This window comes from Pristis pectinata, chromosome 11 (genome assembly GCF_009764475.1).
Source record: "Pristis pectinata isolate sPriPec2 chromosome 11, sPriPec2.1.pri, whole genome shotgun sequence".
In the NCBI taxonomy this organism is placed as follows: domain Eukaryota; kingdom Metazoa; phylum Chordata; class Chondrichthyes; order Rhinopristiformes; family Pristidae; genus Pristis; species Pristis pectinata.
This window is the reverse complement of record NC_067415.1, coordinates 62769626-62791185: the sequence shown is the minus strand read 5'-3', so window position 1 is coordinate 62791185 and position 21560 is coordinate 62769626. Positions and strand designations below refer to the sequence as shown.

Below are 21560 nucleotides of genomic sequence, written 5' to 3'. Positions count from 1 at the left end.
TGCTCAATGAGAAAAATATTTACATACATTATTTAATGAAAAGGCAACTAAATTTGTGCCCGATGTAAATGAGGAGGTGAGTACATTTCTTTGAAGAACTGCAGGATGTGGGCAGTGATGAGAAAGAAATTCTTGTCAAACAAACCATGCTGTATTGACAAATTTAATTTCTTTAAGCCTCATTATCAACTACTACAACAATTTCCAAGTTCATTATGATCATTTACCTGTGCCAACAAATTGAGACCGATGGCAATCAATATGATAAAATAATTAGCTCCAGCTAGAAAATACTTCTTATAGACTTTAAAACCAATTGATCCTTCAGATCGACTCTCTTCCGGTACTGCTGTGAGTACAGACTCTCCCTGTCAAACAAACAAGTGGCATAAAGATAACAAATCACATGTTACATTTTTTGTAACTACAGAATGTCCATAAGTCAGATAATAATGTTAAAATATCAAAATACTGTAACAAATCTGTTAGTTATATGTCAAAAATATAGATTTGTTAACAAACTGAAAATAATTATATAAATACATTTTCCACGAAGTTACTGGTGCTGAAAATTCATAAAGCTGTTTGTGGCTTGATATTTTCATCAGGGTTGGATTTCTGCCAGACAGTACACTGCATGCTGACCATGCTGTAACATACAGAGTCAATATATTACCGTACCTGATGAAAGAACCATAAAAATAAATCATTGGTATCAGTTAGTGCTGAGGTGGGCAGAAGGAAAAGAGAGAGAAAAAAGAGGGAGAGAAAGAAAAGAGAGAGGGGGATAGAAAGAGAGAGGGAGAGAGAGAGAGGGAGGGAGAGGGAGGGAGAAAGGGAGGAAACACTGCAGATAAGTAGTGTATGATTTATTAAAGTGATCAACTACATCAATAACTGAACAAATAATTCTCACAACTTCTCCATATTTCATCCCAGTTCTATGTCACACATAGGTAATGTGCAATAAAGAGCTCAGGTAAATGGTAAGAAAAAAGAGATGAACCAGAATAGTTTTGGAATGCTGCAAGCCAAGGTTTGAGGACTAAGTGTGATGAGACAGAGCCTAGGGAACTGCTGGGGAGAGAACAGGCAAGGAGGATGACAAGGAATGAGAATACAAGATCATCACAGTAAAGGAGATGCAGGAACAGCAGTGGTGGAACAGGTGGTTGACACAGTGATGCAGCAAGTGCAGCTTCTGCCTCACAGCTCCAAACACTTGGATTCAATCCTGATCTCTGGTGCCGTCAGTACAGGGTTTTCATGTTTCCAGTGTATGAGAATTGGGTGCTCCAGTTTCCTTGTGCATTCCAATGACTTGCAGATCAGTAGGTTGAACAGCCACTGTAAATTGCCCCTAACGTAAAGGTGAGTGGTAGAATCTGGGGGAGCTGATGGGAATATGGGGAGGGTAAAATATGGGATTAATATAGGATTCATGTCAATGGATGCTTGAATTCAGTGGGCCAAAGGGCCTGTTTTCATGCTGTATGACTTTATGATTCTATGGCAAGGGGACGCAAAGTTAAAACCAGAAGAGTGAAAAGGAGCACAAAGATTGAAAACAGAAAAGGAGAACATTAAGGGCAAAGCATCAAAGAGATGAGGATGAAGTCAGTGAGAAAAACCAACAAAGGTAAAGTCCACAGTAAGAAGATTGAGGAAGGAGAAACTTAGGAATGATTTTTGCAGCCATAAGATTTTGATGAAAACAATAAACTGTACTACTCTTGTATCCCACTCACCATTTTACCATCTTCCTTATCCACCCTCTATACATTGCGTTCCAACCTAACTATGAATATGAAAAGAATAGTTTGGAGTGGTACAGTGCTACAGTAAAGGCTACAGTGGTCTGCAGAATAAAAGAAGTTAACAATATGTCCTCAGAAGTAATGCATGGCATCAAAATAAGCGAATGAGTTCAAACTTCCCCTGTAAAATCCTGCAAACCAGATAACACAACGACTCAGGAATTTGCCTGTTCCAGTTTTCTAGCAAATTCCCTAATGCTGTTTTGAAAAGCTCTAAAATGACTGCAAAATTCATAAGCGCCTGTGTGGACACTTGGTCATGTAATGGTGATTACTTCTAGCTGAATTTCTCAAACTATTAAGCGCACATACTCAAAGCTCTAGAGGAAGTAAAGGGTTAAGAAATTGTGACCGTACATATAACTAATGAAAAAATACCACGCATGCAAGCCCCTGACTCAAGACCAGGTGGTTGTCCTAAACAATCAGTGTGAGGTTTGTCTTAAAACAATGAGTGTGATGGTTGTCTTTGTATCTTAAGCTCCCCAATGGAAATTGGTGTAGCCGCATTGTTTAAGTGTGTGACAAGAACTGTATAAATTAATGCCTGCCTCTCTGAATTGTGGAGACCTCCAATAAAGACTCTGCATGAGAGCTAGAGGAGAATTCTCCCTTGCAGTATACTGCTAATAAATGCGTTTTAACAGAATTAATCCGTGGCACTGTGTGATTTTGCAGCAGGCAGGAGTGAGAACTTAAAATTGGGATAACAATTTGGCAAGCCAGCCAGGAGTCCAAGACGAGGTCTCGGAAGCGGCGTGACCGATTGACAGGCATAACGACTACCTGAGACAGAAGGGTCCACAAGGTAAGATTCACCTTGATCCCTCTCAGGGAGTCGGACACCTGATCAATCCCTTCGCTTATCGAATATCCTCTGACGGACTCCTCGCAAACCTGAGTGCCACAGGTAAGAGGAGGTTAGAGTCCTCCAGATAAATTATCTGAGGTTCGAGTCCTTGGAGTAATAACGGTAAGGGGTTTGAGTCCACAGTTTTGGGTTTTAAGGTTGTGAATTTTAAGGTTTTCAGTTTTAAGTTTTGAGATCGGTTCTGCAGTACGACCACCCTGCCTTAGACTGGTTCTTAAGAGGGGAAATCCCCCACGGAAAGGTCAGGAACCTGAAGTGGATGAAAGAAAGAGACCGATCTTATAGGTAATCGTAGTGATTTGTACCTTACGGTTAAAAATGGGGCAAACTCTCGATAAGTCTGGGTCCGATACCCCACTATCTAAATTATGTAAAAACAACCCGAAAAATGAGAATAACTTCCGTAAATTATCGGCATGCCTCAATAAGAAATTGGGAAAAGAAATATGGCCATTAGGGGGAACTTGGGATGTGGATAAGTGTCTAAAGGCAGAAAAGGCGATTTGGGAATGCAATACAGGAGAAAAATGGAAAATATTAATGTCTACTTGGAGAACAAACGGCCGAAGGCCTGACAAATAGATCTAAACAGAGTAGTTGGGAACATAATGCACGTAGAAGGAGTATGTGATGAGAAAGGAAATCCCAAGAGTTGGGGAGTTCTGAAGTCTCAGTGTGGAGACCACGATACTGAGAGAAGCAGAAGGGAGAAGGAAGGAGTAGACTAGGGAAAGAAGGAAAAACGTAGGAATAAAAATAGAGAAAATAAGGACAAAGTGGAGGTACCTCCCGACATGTCTGGCGTGCCCCTGTTGTTCCAAAGTAATGATATGGACGAAAATGAGGAGGATTAGATGGTCCGACCCACAGCCCCTATCTACACCCCAACTTCACTGCTGCCCCCATGTAATGTAACTAGTCCGCAAACCGTTCCAGTCTCACCACCAACGACTGTTAGCCAAGTCCCGTCCCAAGGACAATTCCATGACCCTATTGCGTCCCGAACTAGAAATCAGCTTAGACGGAGAGGAAGCCCACATACGAATGGTTCCTAAGGCCACAGACAAGCGACGGGACTTTATAGTAGGGGACAGACCTTTAGTAGATCCTCAGTTGGACACCAATTATGACTCCAATTCTACCACTGATAAGGACGACCCGAAAGATCCCGACCCATTACCTATGTTGAATGAGGTAAAGGGAGCCAAGGCTGAAAGACAGTTCCCTAATAAGAGTGTTCCCAATCCCAATCCAGCCCAAGCGAGCACTAATCCTACAATCCAAATATACACCCCTTAGAAGACTCAGGAGATGTGCCTAATCATGAGTAAGGCGCCCAACCATAAAAACAACCCAGAGGATTTTACTTAACACACTCCATTCTTGGCGATACGGAATACCTCCACAGAAAGTAAAACGAACCCAGAACCAGGTGAAATTTCTGGGCACCCTTTTAAGTGCAACTGAGCGGCAGCTCACTCCTGAACGTATTACACCCATTATTGCTACTCCACCGCTCTCTACGCCGAAGGGTACATGCGCCTTCTTAGGTTTAGTAAATTTCTGCAGACAATGGTTACCTAATGTGGCCCTCCTTACTAAGCACGTCACACCCCTGGCTTCAAGCCAGTCCTTGGTACCTTTTGAACTTACAGAGGAACAAAAGGAGGCCTTTGATAAGCTCAAACAGGCCCTTGCCAGCGCCCTGGCCCTGGGACGCCCTCTATATGATCGCCTATTTCAGCTTTTGGTGAATGTCCTGGAGGACTGCACTACAGCTGTCCTTACCCAAACCCATGGGGATAGAAAAAGACCAGTGGCATATTACTCCACTCGGTTGGACCCGGTTGCTAGGGGGCTCCCGCCGTGCTCACAGATACTTCCAGCGATCTACTCCCTGGTAACAGCAGCCTCCAATGTAACCCCGCAACAGTCAGTGGTTGTTTATTCCTCCCATACCGTAACGGCACTCCTGACCTCCCATCAGACACAACACCTTACCCAGGCCCACTTAAACAGATATGAGGTAGCACTCCTGAACAACCCACTCCTCACTTTTGCCTACTGCACCACCATTAACCCTGCCACCTTTCTAGAGGCCCCACCTGAGGATCTTGAAGATTCACCACATGACTGTTTAATGCGAAACCATTTTTTGACTACACCCCATCCGGACCTTATGGATAAGGCCTTCCAGTCAGCAGACGTAAACCTGCATGTCGACGGTAGTTCCCTCGTTTCTGCCTTTGCGGCTACGCCATAGTAAACAACTCTAATGTTGTGGAGTCTGCGTCTTTGCAGCCTCCAGTCTCTGCCTAAAAAGCAGAACTCTTTGACCTGACCAGAGCTTGTATTTTAGCCAAGGACAAAGTAGCTAATATCCTTATTGATTCCCGCTATGCTTTTGGAGTTGCCCATGATCTTGGCCAACTATGGATGCACAGGGGATTTCTGACCTCTACAGGTAGCCCTACACAGAATGCGGCTTACGTAAAGAACCTCCTCCAAGCCATCCTCCTCCCTAATAAATTGGCCATCATCAAATGCTCAGCTCACCTCTCAGACACCTCCCTAGTAACACAGGGCAATAACAGGGCAGATGCAGAGGCTAAATTGGCACCAGGGGACTAATATCGTTTCGACTGTGGAAAAACAGGCGGTTGCTTGTAAGCCAACAATAACGCAGGGCACCCCAGACATGGTCACTGTACAGCACTTACAGGGGGACGCCCCTGACTCAGAAAAACAAGTATGGAAGGTGCGCGGGTGTACGCACTCTGCGCCACATGGCCTCTGGACTACTCCAGTCGGTCAAGTATGTATACCTGATACCTTGTTACCAATGCTTATTGACTGCCTGCATTCTGACACTGTAGTGTGAAAGGTCATGGCTGTCATGTGACAGTGACAACACTGACCGCTCTGGTCAGATGAAAGCATTGCTCATTGGGTCAGAAGCGACACCACTGTCAATCAAGGCTTGGCTCCAGCCCACCCATCAAGTATACACCTGAACAATTGGCTCGTTTATGGCTTGGTGCCAGCAAAGACCTTTGTCCTTGCTGGCACCGAGCCATTGGACCTTTTGAATTTCCTGGGCTGGACCAGCCCCAGCCCTCCAGCACTATAAAAGTGCTACATGTTCCTGGTTCTCTCTCTCTTCATTGCCCCAGGAATCGTGGAACAATGCTGGAGGCCATTGGTAAGAGCGTGCACTTCCACAAGGGTTAGGGGCGTCCTAGTAGATTCCAGGGAGCGTTAGAGCCGATGCTTGTAAGTCAGGGGGTCAGTCACCATATTGTTTATCCCTTGATCATTTGTAACCAGTTTGTTGTGTGTGTGTGTGTGTGTGTGTGTGTGTGTGTGTGTGTGTGCGTGCACGCATGCGCAATCTCACCCCGTTGCGATTTCCCTCACGTTCGCGATCTCCTGCGTGTGTACAAGTGTGCATCCGTTCCCATTTGTTCTGTCCCCACGTTTGTCTTTGTGAATTAAATCATTTTTAAAATTCCAAAGACTGTGTCTGGAGTCCTCTATCTTTAAGACCCCTAAGAACCTCTTCTCACAACAGACACCCACCTTGGCAAGGAGGGAATGAGTAACATTTTACTATGTACCTGGTGGCACCCCAGATTGGAGGAAGCAGCACAAGGCAAAATACAATCGTGTTTAATATGCCAACAAACCAATGCTGGGAAAGGGGTGAGGTGCACTCCAGGCAAAACCCCCTTGCCAGGTGGTCCTTTTGAATGTATACAATGTGATTTTATTGAATTACCGCGTGTACATTGTTATAAGCACTGTCTTATTTTTGTTGATGTACTTAATAGGTGGATTGAAGCTTTTCCAACCACCAACAATAAGGCCTCAACGGTGGTAAAGTTATTGTTTACAGAGATCATACCAAGGTTTGGGGTACCCTGACAGAAGTTCAGACAATGGTCCCCACTTCATAGGGAAAATAAATAAGGAGTTGTGCGAGGGACTGCATATTGAACAACAGTTCCATTGCACCTACCACCCTCAGGCAGCGGGTATAGTAGAATGAGCCAATGGCACCCTGAAGAATAAATTAACTAAATTAGTGTCAGAGACAGGTCTAAATTGGCTGAAGGTTCTCCCATTAGCTTTATACCACATGAGAATTACCCCCACTCGGCCACCGGGGTGTTGGCTACCGAAATTGTCTATGGACGTCCGGGAAGAACCCCATGGGACGCTGACACCCAGCCCCCCCACCCAGGTTGACCTTAACATCATGGGGAATGAACTACAAAGGTATTTCAGACAGCTTACTTAAAAATTTCTTCATTCACAGGTGAAGAGTGCTTTTAAACCACGGGAAGGACAGGATGCGGAGTTGCCTGACCTGGAAATTGGAGATTCAGTACTTATAAGAGATTGGGAACGCCCTAAATTGGGACCCCGGTGGAAAGGCCCCTACCAGATACTGCTCCAAACTCCTACAGCTGTGAAAGTACAGGGCTAGGAACGCTGGATTCATCTGAGTGACTGGAAACAATGGCCACCGGAAGGAAAATGATGTTTCTTAGATTTGGACTCCTTACCATTACCGGTACTCTTGTGTTGGCATTACAGGAAAATTTGTTTTATAAGGCACATATGCAGCTACATGGAAATCGCACCGTTTGCTACCCCCTGGCAAAATCAGTGGAAGGTCTTTTTGTAGCCACACCAAGTTGGAGCCCCAGGTCTCTCTTAAAATATGAATATTCAGAAACAAAGTGTATTGGGCAGAAGGGACCTTACGGGAGGGTGTTGCTGGGTAAATGTTTGCAAAGAACAATAACACATCCTAGTAGCACAACTAGCTACCAGTCCTTCCCCCACTGCTTTGACGGTAGAGGATGGGGTTGTGGGATAGCGATCGCATGGCACACAATATCATGTGCCACCACCACCTGTATAGAGAGAATATGTGAATTTAGGGGAGGGTGGTTTAGGTGTGAGTGTGCCACCACTAGGTGTGTTAAATTACTTGCAGGGGAGTGATGGGTTTGTGGGGAAGGGAACGGAACCCATGTGAAATTATCTCATGTCTCTTTGGAATGGTTAACCAGGGAAAATCATCTGAAAAATCATGGAAGGAACGTTACTGGAATCTCTTGGTATTCTCAGATGCCTAGTCCACAGCAAACAGGTAAGGTAACCTGTTACTGGGCCAAGGAAGGGTACGTGTTCCTTTTCAATGGTACTTATACTACTACCACCCCCACTCTGCCAGCCTTGTTTGCAATAGGAACGATTGGGCCGGTCATGGTCCCCTGCCCCCAGAAGGCTCATGTCTGACGAAGACTCGTGGCGCAGTCAGTAAGTGAGAAGTTCTGTGAAGAATGGAGGGATCCTGTTACGATGGGCTCCCACTTATCGTCATTAGGCTATGAGTTTCTGAGTACTCTCTCTCTGGGGGGTTCGGCAGGAACTATAGCCACAAAAAACCGGAACTACCTTATTTGTGGACTGACCGTGCTGGGAAACAGTTCCATAAAGGGCCTGGAGGCAGTGAACCAGGAATGTCTCTTATAGGGTAAAACTGAGGTGATTGTGGAGATACGACGTAAACAAACTTATCTGGCCAATGAGTGAATGGGAGCAGTTGGAGAGTGAGGACATACATAGACATAAGAACACAGACAAAAGAATGTAGGAACTGCAGGACAGGAAAACATGCCCAGCAGGTCAGACTGGGTATATCCTCCACTCCCAGAGGGAAAAAAGAAACAAAAGGGGCTATTAGAACCATAGAACACTACAGCACAGAAAACAGCCCATTCGCCCCTTCTAGTCTGTGCCGAAACGTTATTCTGCTAGTCCCACTTACCTGCACCCAGTCCATAACCCTCCAGACCTCTCCCGCCCATGTATCTATCCAATTTATTCTTAAAGCTTAAGAGTGAGCCCACATTTACTAAATCAGATGGCAGCCCATTCCACACTCCCACCACTCTCTAAGTGAAGAAGTTCCCCCTAATGTTCCCCCTAAATCTTTCCCCTTTCACCCTAAAGCCATGTCCTCTTGTACTTATCTCTCCTAATCTAGATGGAAAGGCTCACATTAACTCTGTCTATACCCCTCATAATCTTGTAAACCTCTATCAAATCTCCCCTCATTCTTCTACGCTCCAAGGAATAAAGTCCTAACCTGTTCAATCTTTCCCTGTAACTCAACTCCTGAAGACCCGGCAACATTCTAGTAAATCTCCTCTGCACTCATTCAATCTTACTGATATCCTTCCTATAGTTAGGTGACCAGAACTGCACACAATACTCCAAATTTGGCCTCACCAGTGACTTATACAACCTCACCATAACATCCCAACTCCTATACTCAATACTTTGATTTATGAATGCCAGGATGCCAAAAGCCTTTTTTTACAACCCTGTCTACCTGTGACGCCACCTTCAGGGAATTACGTATCTGAACTCCCAGATCCCTTTGTTCCTCTGCACTCCTCAGTGCCCTACCATTTACTGTGTATGTCCTACCTTGATTTGTCCTTCCAAAATGCAACACCTCACTTGTCTGCATTAAATTCCATCTGCCATTTTCTAGCCCATTCTTCCAGTTGGTTCAGATCCCTCTGCAAGCTTTGAAATCCTTCCTCGCTGTCCACTACGCCTCCAATCTTAGTGTCATCAGCAAACTTGCTGATCCAATTTACCACATTATCATCTAGATCATTGATATAGACAACAAACAACAATGGCCTCAGCACCGATCCCTGAGGCACACCACTAGTCACAGGCCTCCAGTCTGAGAAACAATCATCCACTACCACTCTCTGTCTTCTCCCACACAACAAACAAATTGAGCTAATATCACAGATGGACAACTAATACAGACAGAGATCAATTTTTCTGAAGTTGTACAGTTCACTATGAAGTCCAGAAGGTTGCAATGTGTCCATATGGAAGGTGAGGTGTTGTTCCTCAAGCTTCCATTGGACCTCATTGTAACAGTACAGAAGGCCACAGGCTGATAGGTCGGAGTGGAAGTACGATGGAGCATTAAAGTGGCAGATAACAGGAAGCTCAGGGTCACCCTTGCAGACTGAATGGAGGTGCTCCACAAAGTGATCGCCTAATCTGTATTTGGTTTCTTCAATGTAGAGGAGACCATATTGCGAACACTGAATACAATACACTAGATTGGAAACACAAGAGATTCTGCAGATGCTGGAATCTGGAGCAACGCACACACAATCCTGGAGGAACTCAGCAGGTCAGGAAGCATCTATGAAAGGATATAAACAGTCGGTGTTTCGGGTCAAGACCCTTCATCAGGACTGATGAAATCTTTACCAGGATAGTGTGTGTTACACTAGATTGGAAGTATTGCAAGTGAATTGTTGTGTCACTAGAAATACTGTTGGGTCCCTTGATGGTGAGAAGGAAAAAGGCGAATGGACAAGTGTTGTATTATCAGTGATTGCAAGAGAAAGTGCTGAAAGAAGGGGGTGATTGGTGAGAATGGAAGAGTGGACTGCTGAAGGAACTGGTCCCTGCAAAATGCTGAAAGAGCCTCCTCTTTCAATGAGGCAATGGGAGCGGAGGCTATGGAAGTGGATGAGATGGGGTCAAGGGCTTTGTTAACAATGGTAGAGAGGAAACCATTACAGGAGGAAGGAAGACATTTTAGAGGTTTATGTATGGAAAGTTTCACCACTGGACTAAATACAATGGAGATGGAGGAACTGGGAGAATGGAACAGAGTCTTTACAGGAAGCAGGATGGAACAAAGAACAGGCAAGATAGCTATGGGAGTGAGTAGGCTTGTGATGGATGACAGTAGATAGACTGTCTCCTGAGATGGAGACAGAGCAATCGAGAAAACGAAGGGAAGAGTCAGAGATTGACCATGTGAAGGTAAGGACAGGGTGGAAATTAGCAACAAAAGTACTGAAATTGCCAAGTTCTGCACGAGTAGAGGGACCACTAATGCAGTCACTGATGTATCAGAAAAAGAGTTGAAGGAGTGGACCCCAGTAGGACTGACACAAAGACTATTTCACATATCCCACAAAAAGACAGGCCTAGTTTGTGCCCATGTGAGATCCCATAGCTACATCTTTGATCCAGGGGAAGTGAGTGGAGCTGAAGGAGAAATTGTTCAATGTGAGAACAAGTTAGTGGACATGTGAGAGAGAATCAATTACAGAGAAATAAGTATGGGAATGGGATTTCTCTGAGAGATGATTGGTTTCTTTCTATGTCACAATAGAATAGGATACTGCCTTTTTTGTCAGATATTATTTTCTTGCTTTTGCCTCATTTTTCATTTGATGAACATAGAACCACTTCCCTATTTGCAAGATCTCTCCTGGCATTTCTTGCCACTACATTATGAGGGGGTAACTGACTGACGGTATGGTGACCGTAATTTTGCAGAACTATTTGAGCACTTGAGCAGCAGTGATGTATTAAGGTTAATGAAGTTTCATTTGCTTTTTATAAAAACATACATGGCACTGAACATTCTTCCAAAAGTTATGGTACACTCCTGCCAATATTTTTGATTTTAACCAGCTTGACGATACCTATTCTACTTTGCTCCATAATGGCTCCTACTTTGAAACTCTAAGTCAAATTACATCCATGATTTTCACAGATGCTTCACAAAGTGAATCGTTTTACTTACTGGTAGTTCAACTGAGCCCTCTTTATGCGATTGTGTTGAAGATCCCAATGACAAAACTGAGCTCTGAGAAATCGTACGTTCCTTTCTGACTTTTGTGGTAGAATGGGAAACTGTCTGTTCATCTTCTTCATGTTGTTCTAGTAGATAAGCAAAATCAACTCCAGATTTTTTTAGCTGATTTAATTTTCCCCTTTCAACCACTCGACCCTGAAATTAATTTTCAACATGTAATTCAATCAATTGAAATTTAGGATGTGATTTCCTAAAGTATAATTGTGTAGTAATTTTAGGAAATCCTGCTCCTAGCATGAACCCAGAATATAGACTGGGAATTTGAGCACAAGCCTCCACAATCGTTTAGCCATTAATTTAAGCAAACTGAAAGTTAAAGAAGCACATACCACAATTCCAAATATAAAATAAAAATAAAAACACTCTGATCATGACAAAGAAACAGAGAAAGACATTTCATTAGGCCAAGACAGATCCAAATTACAAAAAAGCTCGATTGTAAGTAATTGGCTATTTTTCAATGTTAAAAGCAAACATGTCAATTTGATTGCCTGATGCACATTGTCTATATATTTTTACAAAGAGACACATGGTTCAAAGAAGAAACTTACCTCTTTTAATATGATAATTTGGCTAGCAGCACTTAAATATTGAAGCTGGTGGGTTACCAGAATACGAGGTTTATTTTTCAGAACTCCTGTTATACACCTGCAGTACAAGAATAAGAAATAAGAAAAATCAGCATCTTTATACTACCATCTGTGATACCATGATCCTAAATTTAAATTCCAGTTTGCACTTTGTTTGTTTGTTTCAAGGTGATTTTAGTGGTGCTGAACAAGTTGGAGAAGAGTTGACAAGTGAAGAACCTGTCTATATAAAAGTCTGCATGGCAATACAAGGAAAATGCTACTGAGTATATTAGTATAACGAGAAGATTATTTGAAATAAAAATGAGTGGTGATCAGTGGGTCATGTTCAAGGTCTTATAGCATAGACATAGGCCCTGCGGCTCACTGTGTCTATGCTGGCCATAGTACATATCTACACTAATCCCATTTCTCAGCACTCAGCTTACAGCTTTTCTATGGCATGGTATTTCACATGCTCACCCAAATGCTTCTTAACTGTTTTAAGAGTAGCCATTTTCATCACTCCCTCAGGAAGTGCGTTCCAAATTCCAATTCCAATTTGGAACTGGAAATTGCCCATAGAATTTCACGCTATGGGCAAGAAATTCTTCCTCAAATCCCTTCTAAATCTTCCAATATGTTTGGTATCCCCTCTCTGCAGCATTATAAAATTTAGGAAGAATATCCTTTGTGACATTGAAACTGTATGAACTGGCAAATGCACAACTTATAAAACTGTTCAATTATAGGAGTTTCTTCAATCATTATTTTGAAGGGAGGAAAAAGAATTTGTTAGCAGCATCATGATATCTAGACTAGATCCAAATTGCAAAAGCCTGGAGAAGCTTGACTCTTAGTAACTAGCTATTATTCAATAGGGAAAGCAAACGTATACCAGTATGAATGCCTCGACTCCCATATTTTAAAACAAAACTTGCCTCTTTTAATATCATAATTTGGTAATGTTCAACCACCTTCTAGGTGAAATAATTCTCCCTTAAATCCCTTGTAAATCTTCCACCTCTTACCTTAAGGCTATGCTCTCAGGTTACAGATACTTCTATCTCTGCTCCTCATAATCTCTTATCCTTCAATCATGTCACTACTAAGCCTTCTTTACTTGAAAGAAAACAGACCCAGCCTACCCAGTTTCTCCTCATAGCTGAAATGCTCCATCTCAGCCAACATCCTGATGAAGTTGCTCTGCACCCTCTGCAGTGCAAATACACCTTTCCTATAGTATGACAACTAGAACTGCACAAAATACCCACCTGTGGTCTGACTAATGTTTTATATAGTTGTAATATAACTGCTACATTCATTACTCTAATTTCAATGCTCTAGTTAATGAAAATAAGCATTCTGAATGCCTTCACCACCACCTTATCTGCCTGCACTACTGCTTTCAGGGATCCTGGACCATTAACACCAAGGTCCCTCTGTTCCTCAGTACTTTCTAGGATTGTTCTATTCATTGTGTATATTCTGGATTTATTTTCCCTACTAAAATGCATCACCTGGTGTGGTAAAGAAATCGGTACTGAGACCTCACCTATTTATAATTTACATGAATGAAGGCATTGAGTGCATTGTACCCAAACTTGCAGACAATATAAAGATCGGTAGAAAAATAAATTGGAGGAGGACAATAAATGTCTACAGATGGACACAGGTAAGTTAATTGAATGGGTAAAAAGTTGGCAGAGTCATAGAAAGTCATAGAGTTCTACAGCACAGAAACAAGCCCTTGGGCCCAAATTGGTCCATGCCGACCAAGGTACCCCATCCAAGCTAGTCCCATTTGCCAGCATTTGGCCCATAACCTTCTAAGCCTTTCCAATCCATTACCTGTCCAACTGTCTTAAAAATTATTATTGTACCTGCCTCAACCACTTCCTCTGGCAGCTCATTCCACATACATATCCCCCATTGTGTAAAAAAAAGTTGCCCATCAAGTTCCTATTAAATCTTCCCCTCTCACCTTAATCCTATGTCATCCAGTTCTTGATTCCCCAATTCTGGGGAAAAGACTGAGTGCATTCATCCTATTTATGCCCCTCATGATTTTATACACCTCCATAACATCACCTCTCAGTCTCCTATGCTGTCCAACCTCTCCTTATAACTCAGACCCTCAAGTCCTGGCAGCATCCTTGTAAATCTTTTCTGCACTCTTTCCACTTTAATAAAATCCTTCCTATAGCAGGGCAACCAAAACTGAACACAATACTCCAATGCATTCTTACCAGCGTCCTGTACAAAAACACCATGACCTCCCAGCTTTTATACTCAATGCTTGACTTATGAAGTCCAGCATGCTAAAAGCCTCCTTCACCATCCTGCCAACCTGTGACTCCACTTTCAGTGAACCGTGTATTTATACTCCAAGGTCCTTCTGTCCTACAAGACTCCCCAGGGCCCTGCCGTTTACTGTGAAAGTCCTACCTTGATATGACTTTCCAAAATGCAACATCTCACATTTATCCAAATTGACTCCATTTGCCATTGCTTCGCCCACTTACTCAGCTGATCAAAATCCCCTTGTAATTTTTGATAACCTTCTTCATTGTTCACTATACCACCTATTTTAGTGTCATCTGCAAACTTACTTAACGTGCCTTGTATGAAAAAAACAAGATGTTAGAGGAACTCAGCAGGCCAGGCAGCATCCGTGGAAAAAAACAGGCGGTCAACGTTTCGGGTCAGGACCCTTCTTCAGGAATGAAGATAGGAAAAGGGGAAGCCCAATATATAAGGCGGAAAAACAGAGCAGTAAAACAGAACAGTACTGCTCTGTTTCTTCCCCCTATATATAGGGCTTCTCCTTTTCCTATCTTCAGTCCTGAACAAGAGTCCTGACCCAAAACATTAACCGTCTCTTTTTCTCCACAGACGCTGCCCGGCCTGCTGAGTTCCTCTAGCATCTTGTTTTTTTCATCTAGATTCTAGCATCTGCAGTACTTTATTTCTCAACCATGCCCTGTACACTTCTATGCAAATTGTTGATATAGATCACAAACAACAATGGGCCCAGCACTGACCCCTGAGGCACACCATTAGTCAGGGGCCTCCAGTCTGAGAAACAACCTTCCGTCATCACCCTCTGCTTTCCACAATCAAGCCAATTGTGTATCCAGTTAGCCAGCTCTCCCTGGATTCCATGTGATCTAACCTTCCAGAGCAGCCTACCATGTGGAACCTTATCAAAGGCCTTACTGAAGTCCATATAAACCACGTCTACCACCCTCCCCTCACCAACTTTGTTGGTTGCATCATCAAAAAACTCAATCAAGTTTGTAAGACATGATCTCCCAAGCACTACCCCTAATCAACCCCTGTCTTTCCAGCTGTACATACAGTGGCATGCAAAAGTTTGGGCACCCCTGGTCAAAATTTCTGTTACTGTGAATAGCTAAGCAAGTAAAAGATGACCTGATTTCCAAAAGGCATAAAGTTAAAGATGAAACATTTCTTTAATATTTTAAGCAAGATTACTTTTTTATTTCCATTTTTTACAGTTTCAAAATAACAGAAAAGGAAAAGGGCCCAAAGCAAAAGTTTGGGCACCCTGCATGGTCAGTACTTAATAACACCCCCTTTGGCAAGTATCACAGCTTGTAAACGCTTTCTGTCGCCAGCTAAGGGTCCTTCAATTCTTGTTTGGGGGATTTTCGCCCATTCTTCCTTGCAAAAGGCTTCTAGTTCTGTGAGATTCTTGGGCCGTCTTGCATGCACTGCTCTTTTGAGGTCTATCCACAGATTTTCAATGATGTTTAGGTCGGGGGATTGTGAGGACCATGGCAAAACCTTCAGCTTGTGCCTCTTGAGGTAGTCTATTGTGGATTTTGAGGTGTCTTTAGGATCGTTATCCTGTTGTAGAAGCCACCCTCTTTTCGTCTTCAGCTTTTTTACAGATGATGTGATGTTTGCTTCCAGAATTTGCTGGTATTTAATTGAATTTATTCTTCCCTCTACCAGTGAAATGTTCCCCGTGCCACTGGCTGCAACACAAGCCCAAAGCATGATCCATCCACCCCTGTGCTTAACAGTTGGAGAGGTGTTCTTTTCATGAAATTCTGCACCCTTTTTTCTCCAAACATACCTTTGCTCATTGTGGCCAAAAAGTTCTATTTTAACTTCATCAGTCCACAGGACTTGTTTCCAAAATGCATCAGGCTTGTTTAGATGTTCACTTGCAAACTTCTGATGCTGAATTTTGTGGTGAGGACACAGGAAAGGTTTTCTTCTGATGACTCTTCCATGAAGGTCATATTTGTGCAGGTGTCGCTGCAAATTAGAACAGTGCACCACCATTCCAGAATCTGCTAAATCTTCCTGAAGGTCTTTTGCAGTCAAACAGGGGGTTTGATTTGCCTTTCTAGCAATCCTATGAGCAGTTCTCTCAGAAAGTTTTCTTGGTCTTCCAGACCTCAACTTGACCTCCACCGTTCCTGTTAACTGCCATTTCTTAATTACATTATGAACTGAGGAAACGGCTACCTGAAAATGCTTTGCTATCTTGTATAGCCTTCTCCTGCTTTTGGGCATCATTTATTTTAATTTTCAAAGTGCTAGGCAGCTACTTAGAGGAGCCCATGGCTGCTGATTGTTGGGACAAGGTTTGAGGAGTCAGGATATTTATAAAGCTTTGAAATTTGCAGCACCTGGTCTTTCCTAACGATGACTGTGAACAAGCCATAGCCCTAAGAAGCTCATGAAGGTCTGAGACCTTGGTAAAAGTTATCTGAGAGCTCAAATCTCTTGGGGTACCCAAACTTTTGCATGGTGCTCCTTTCCTTTTTTCACTCTAAAATTGTACAAAACAAAAATAATACACTAATCTTGCTTAAAATATTGAAAAGAATGTTTCATCTTTAACTTTATGACTTTTTGAGATCAGTTCATCTTCTACTCACTTAATTATGCACAGTAACAGAAATTTTGACCAGGGGTGCCCAAAATTTTGCATTCCATTGTATATCTTATCCCTCAGAATCTTCTCCAGTAACATGTAAGACTTACTGGTCTATAGTTCCCAGTTGTTCTTTGCCACCCTTCTTAAATAAAGGCACAACATTTGCTGCCCTCCACTCTACCGGCACCTCACCCGTGGCTAACGATGATGCACATATCTCAGCCAGGGCTCCCACATTTTCTTCTCCAGCCTCCCACAGTGTTCTTCGATATACCTGGTCAGGCCTTGGAGATTTGTCTACCTTCATACCTTTTGAGACATCCAGCACCTTCTCTACTGTAATGTAGACTATCCCCATTTACTTTTCCTCATTCCAAAGTCTTCATGTCTTTCTCCATGGTAAAAACAGAGGAGGAATATTCATTAAGGACCTTGCCCATCTCCTGCGGCTCCATGCAAATGTGTCCCCTTTGGCCTTTAAGGGGCCCTATTCTCTCTCTAGTTACCCCTCTTCCCTTAATATACATAAAATCTCTCTGGATTTTCCTTAATCTTCTCTGCCAAAGTTATCTCATGCCCCCATTTTGTCCTTCTGATTTTCTTCTTGAGTACACATCTGCATCCCTTATACTCCTCCAGGGTTTCACTTGATCCCAGCTGCCTGTACCTGACCCACACCTCCATTTTCCTGGCCAGGGCCTCAATATCCCTCATCATCCAGGGTTCCCTACTCCTACCAGCCTTGCCCTTCACTCTAACAGGAACATGCAGACATTGAGTTTTCACTATCTCACCTTCAAAAGCCTCCCACTTGCCTGTGGTCCCTTTGCCCGCAAACAACAGACTCCAATCAATCTCTATCCCACCTAAAACACCTGAAAGAACATTAAGCTACTAGTTCTGTCCCTCCCTCAGCTACGTTTCCATAATGGCTATAACGTCCCAGTCCCACATAGCTATCCAAGCCGCCTTACGTCTAAATTCATCCACCGAGTGTAGCGGGTGGAATGGTGGTGTAGCGGTTAGCGTAACACTATTACAGCACCAGTGACCCTGGTTCAATTCCTGCTGCTGTCTGTAAGGAGTTTGTACATTCTCCCCATGTGTCTGCGTGGGTTTCCTTTAGGTGCTCTGGTTTCCTCCCACATTCCAAAGACATGTAGATTAGGAGTTGTGGGCACGCTATGTTGGCGCTGGAAGAGTGGCAACACTTGCAGGCTGCCCCCAGCACATTCTCAGTAATGCAAAAAGACACATTTCACTGTGTGTTTCGACGTACATGTGATTAATAAATAAATATTTAAATATCTTGCACGGAAATAAATGCAATTTAATTCAACAGGCTTTCCTCGCTCCTGGCCATTCTCCTGCCTGTCATGCCTATTCAATTTGCTGTCACTGACTTCTACATCACTTCCAGCCTCTCATTTGCCTTCCTGATGCTTGGGATCCCACCCCACTACCAATCTAGTTTAAACCCACTCTAGCAGCATGAGCAAATCTGCTTGCTAGGATATTGGTGACCCCAGCTCCTCCACCTGCTACCCCCCACCCCCCCCACCAGTTCAGGTGTAACCCATCCCTGTTGTACAGGTTACCACTGCCCCAGAAGAGATCTCAATGGTTCAAAAATCTGAATCCCTGTCCCCTACACTAATATTTCAGCCATGCATTATTTGCCACAACCTCCTATTCTTACCCTCACTAGCATGTGGCACTGGAAGTAATCCAGAGATTACTACCTTTGAGGTCCTGCTTTTTAACTTCTTCCCTAGCTCCCTGTATTCACTCCGCAGGACCTCATCACTTTCTCTACCTATGCCATTTGTGCCAACGTGCACAATGACTTCTGGCTGCTCACCCTCCCCCTTGAGAATGTTCTGTAGCCCCTCCATTACATCCTGGACCCTGGCACCAGGAAGGCAACACACCATTCCAGAGTCCCTTTTGCGGCCACAGACTCTCCTGTGCGCCCCCCTAACTATCGAGTCCCCTATCACTAGAGTCCTGTCTGCCTTCTCCCTTCCCTACTGAGCCCCAGAGCAAGTTCTGTTTGGAGGATGTCTAGCAAGTGCGAGGCTTTTAAAAATAAGGTGGAGAGAGTTCAGGGATAGCACGTTTCTGTTGGACAGAAGGGCAAGGCTGGCAGGATCACTGAGGGATATTGAGGCCCTGGTTGATGAGGAATAATGAGGCACCAGTCAGGAAACAGGAGGCATATATCAGGTATAGGCAGCTGGGAGTACTTAAGAGATCTAGAAGTACACTTACGAGGGAAATGAGGACAGTAAAAAGAGAACATGAGATATCCTTGGCAGATAAGGTAAAGGAGAATCCTAAGAGCTTCTACGTATATTGGGAGCAAAAAGAAAGAATAGGTCCCCTGAAGGAACAATATGATCGTCTATGTGTAGAGCAACAGGAGATGGGCAAGGTCTTAAATGAATATTTTTCGTTTGTATTTACCATGGAGAAGGTCTCAGAAGCTAAGGAATTAAGGGAAATGAATAGCGATATATCAGAACATATCCACATTACAACCAAGGAGGTGCTGGTGGTCTTAAGGCATATTAAGGTGGATATATCTCTGGAGCCTGATCGTGCATCCTAGAACATTGTGGGAAGCTAAGGAAGAAATTGCAGGGGTCCAAGCAGAGATATTTGCATTATCTTTAGCCACCAGAAGACTAGAGGATGACTGATGTTGTGACTTTATTTAAGAAGGGTTGCAAGGACAAGCCAGTGAACTACTGGTCAATGAATTGGGACGTCATGTTGCAACTGTACAAGTCATAGGCGAGACCACACTTGGAACACTGTGTGCTGTTCTGGTAGCCCAGCTGTAAGAAGTGTGTCAGTAAGCTGGAAAGGGGTGCAGAAAATATTCACAAGGATGTTACCGGGACTGGAGGGATTGAGTTATAAGGGAGGCTGGATAGGTTGGGGCCTTTTTTTCCCTGGAGTGTAGGAGGCTGAGGGGTGACCTCATAAAGGTATATACAATCATGAGGGACATAGATAAGGTATATGGTCACAGTCTTTTTCCCAGTGTATGTGAGTCTAAACCTACAGGACATAGATTTAAGGTGAGAAGTGAAAAATTTAAAAGGGACCTGAGGGGCAACTTTTTCCACACAGAGGGTGGTGGGTAGAAGGACTGATTTGCCAGAGGAAGCTGTAGAGGCAGGTACAATTGCAATGTTTAGAAGACATTTGGACTGGTGCATGGATACAAAAGGTTTAGAGCGATATGGATCAAACACAGGCAAATTGGACTAGCTGTGATAGACATCTTGGTCGGCATGGATGAGTTGGGCCAAAGGGCCTGTTTTTGTGCTGTATCCTTTACACTGTCCACAGCTCCACCAATCTTGGTGTCACCTGCAAACTTGCTAATCCACCCATCTACATTTTCATCCCAGTCATTGATTTATGTCACAAACAGCAGAGGTCAGAGCACTGATCCTTGCAGAACACCACTGTTCATGTACTGGTCAATACTTATTAGATTCCAGCACTTGTAGCCTTTGTGTCACTGCTTATCACCCACCAGCCTCTTATCTCCACCTTCACTCTCCCCTTGCCCAACCTAACTCTGTCTGCACTTTTTTTCACCTTGTTTGCTTCCACCTATCACCCATCTGCCTCTGTCTCTCAACTCCACCCCTCCCTTGCTCCTCTTTATACCAGCTATCTTCGCTCTCCACCCTCGGTCCTGATGCAGGGTCTCTATCCCCCCACAGATGATGCTCAACCATCTGAGTTCCTCCAGCAGTTTGTTTTTTGCTTGGACAAATTTACATCCATGGTAAAGATAAGCTGGGTGGGATTAGGGAACTGGAAACTGTCTAAGTGGCTGAGGGCACCAGAAGCATTATGGCTGCAAGTGGGAAGTGGACACGGGGCAAAAGGATGGATTAAAGGTAAGAAGAAACAAGCTCAATGGGGCCAGAGCAGGTTGAATCAATGGGTCAGCCAGTCAGTCCTGTCTATGGCCACTTGCACTGTAATAATGAGGTCCAATGCAAGCTTGAGGAACAGCAGCTCATCTGTCTGGGCACAGTGCAGCCTCCACAAAGCATGTCTGTGACCTTCCAGGAATACATTTATTGCACCATGGTACAACATCACCCATCAGTACAGGTGTTTTCACCTCCAGAGAGTGCACCTACATGCAGGAGGGATTTTTCTGCACAATCAATGAATGGTCACTTCTGACAACTCCAACAAAGAATAGAATTAGTTAGGTGGAACAAATGCCCATATTACACAAATATCACTGAGTTGCACTTGGCCAAACGAATATCTTAACAAAAGTTTTTGCTGTGTAGTATTTAAACTCCAACATAATATGTTTAAGATGACCTGCAGCAGTGTGGCAAAAGGATTAAGTGTTGGGGCAAAGGAACAGCCTTGTTTAACATCATTCTTCACTGAGAATAACTTAGTTCTTGACTCACAGGTTAACAGCATGGATTGCCATCGTGGAGCAGATGTAAGATGGAGACAAATTTCTGTGGGCAGCCGAATTTGAGGAGAATGTTCCACAGCCCATCCCATTGATAGAGTCAAAGGCTCATATATAATGACTGGTGCTGCTCCATGCATTTTTCTTAAAATTGCCACACAACAACAATCACCTCCACTATGCCTC

General features: G+C 43.6%; 1 protein-coding gene across 4 annotated transcripts in view; it reads right to left on the bottom strand.

Annotated features, from left to right (window-relative positions):
- Positions 1-21560, bottom strand: part of abcc4 (ATP-binding cassette, sub-family C (CFTR/MRP), member 4) — a 353844-nt gene that overhangs the window by 186133 nt on the left and 146151 nt on the right. For all 4 annotated transcript variants that reach the window (XM_052025926.1, XM_052025927.1, XM_052025928.1 and 1 more), the window contains exons 14-16: positions 11971-12067; positions 11348-11554; positions 228-368 (exon numbers count right to left, since the gene is read on the bottom strand). In XM_052025926.1, the coding sequence (XP_051881886.1) occupies positions 228-368; positions 11348-11554; positions 11971-12067 (445 nt within the window). The remainder of the gene's footprint in view (positions 1-227; positions 369-11347; positions 11555-11970; positions 12068-21560) is intronic.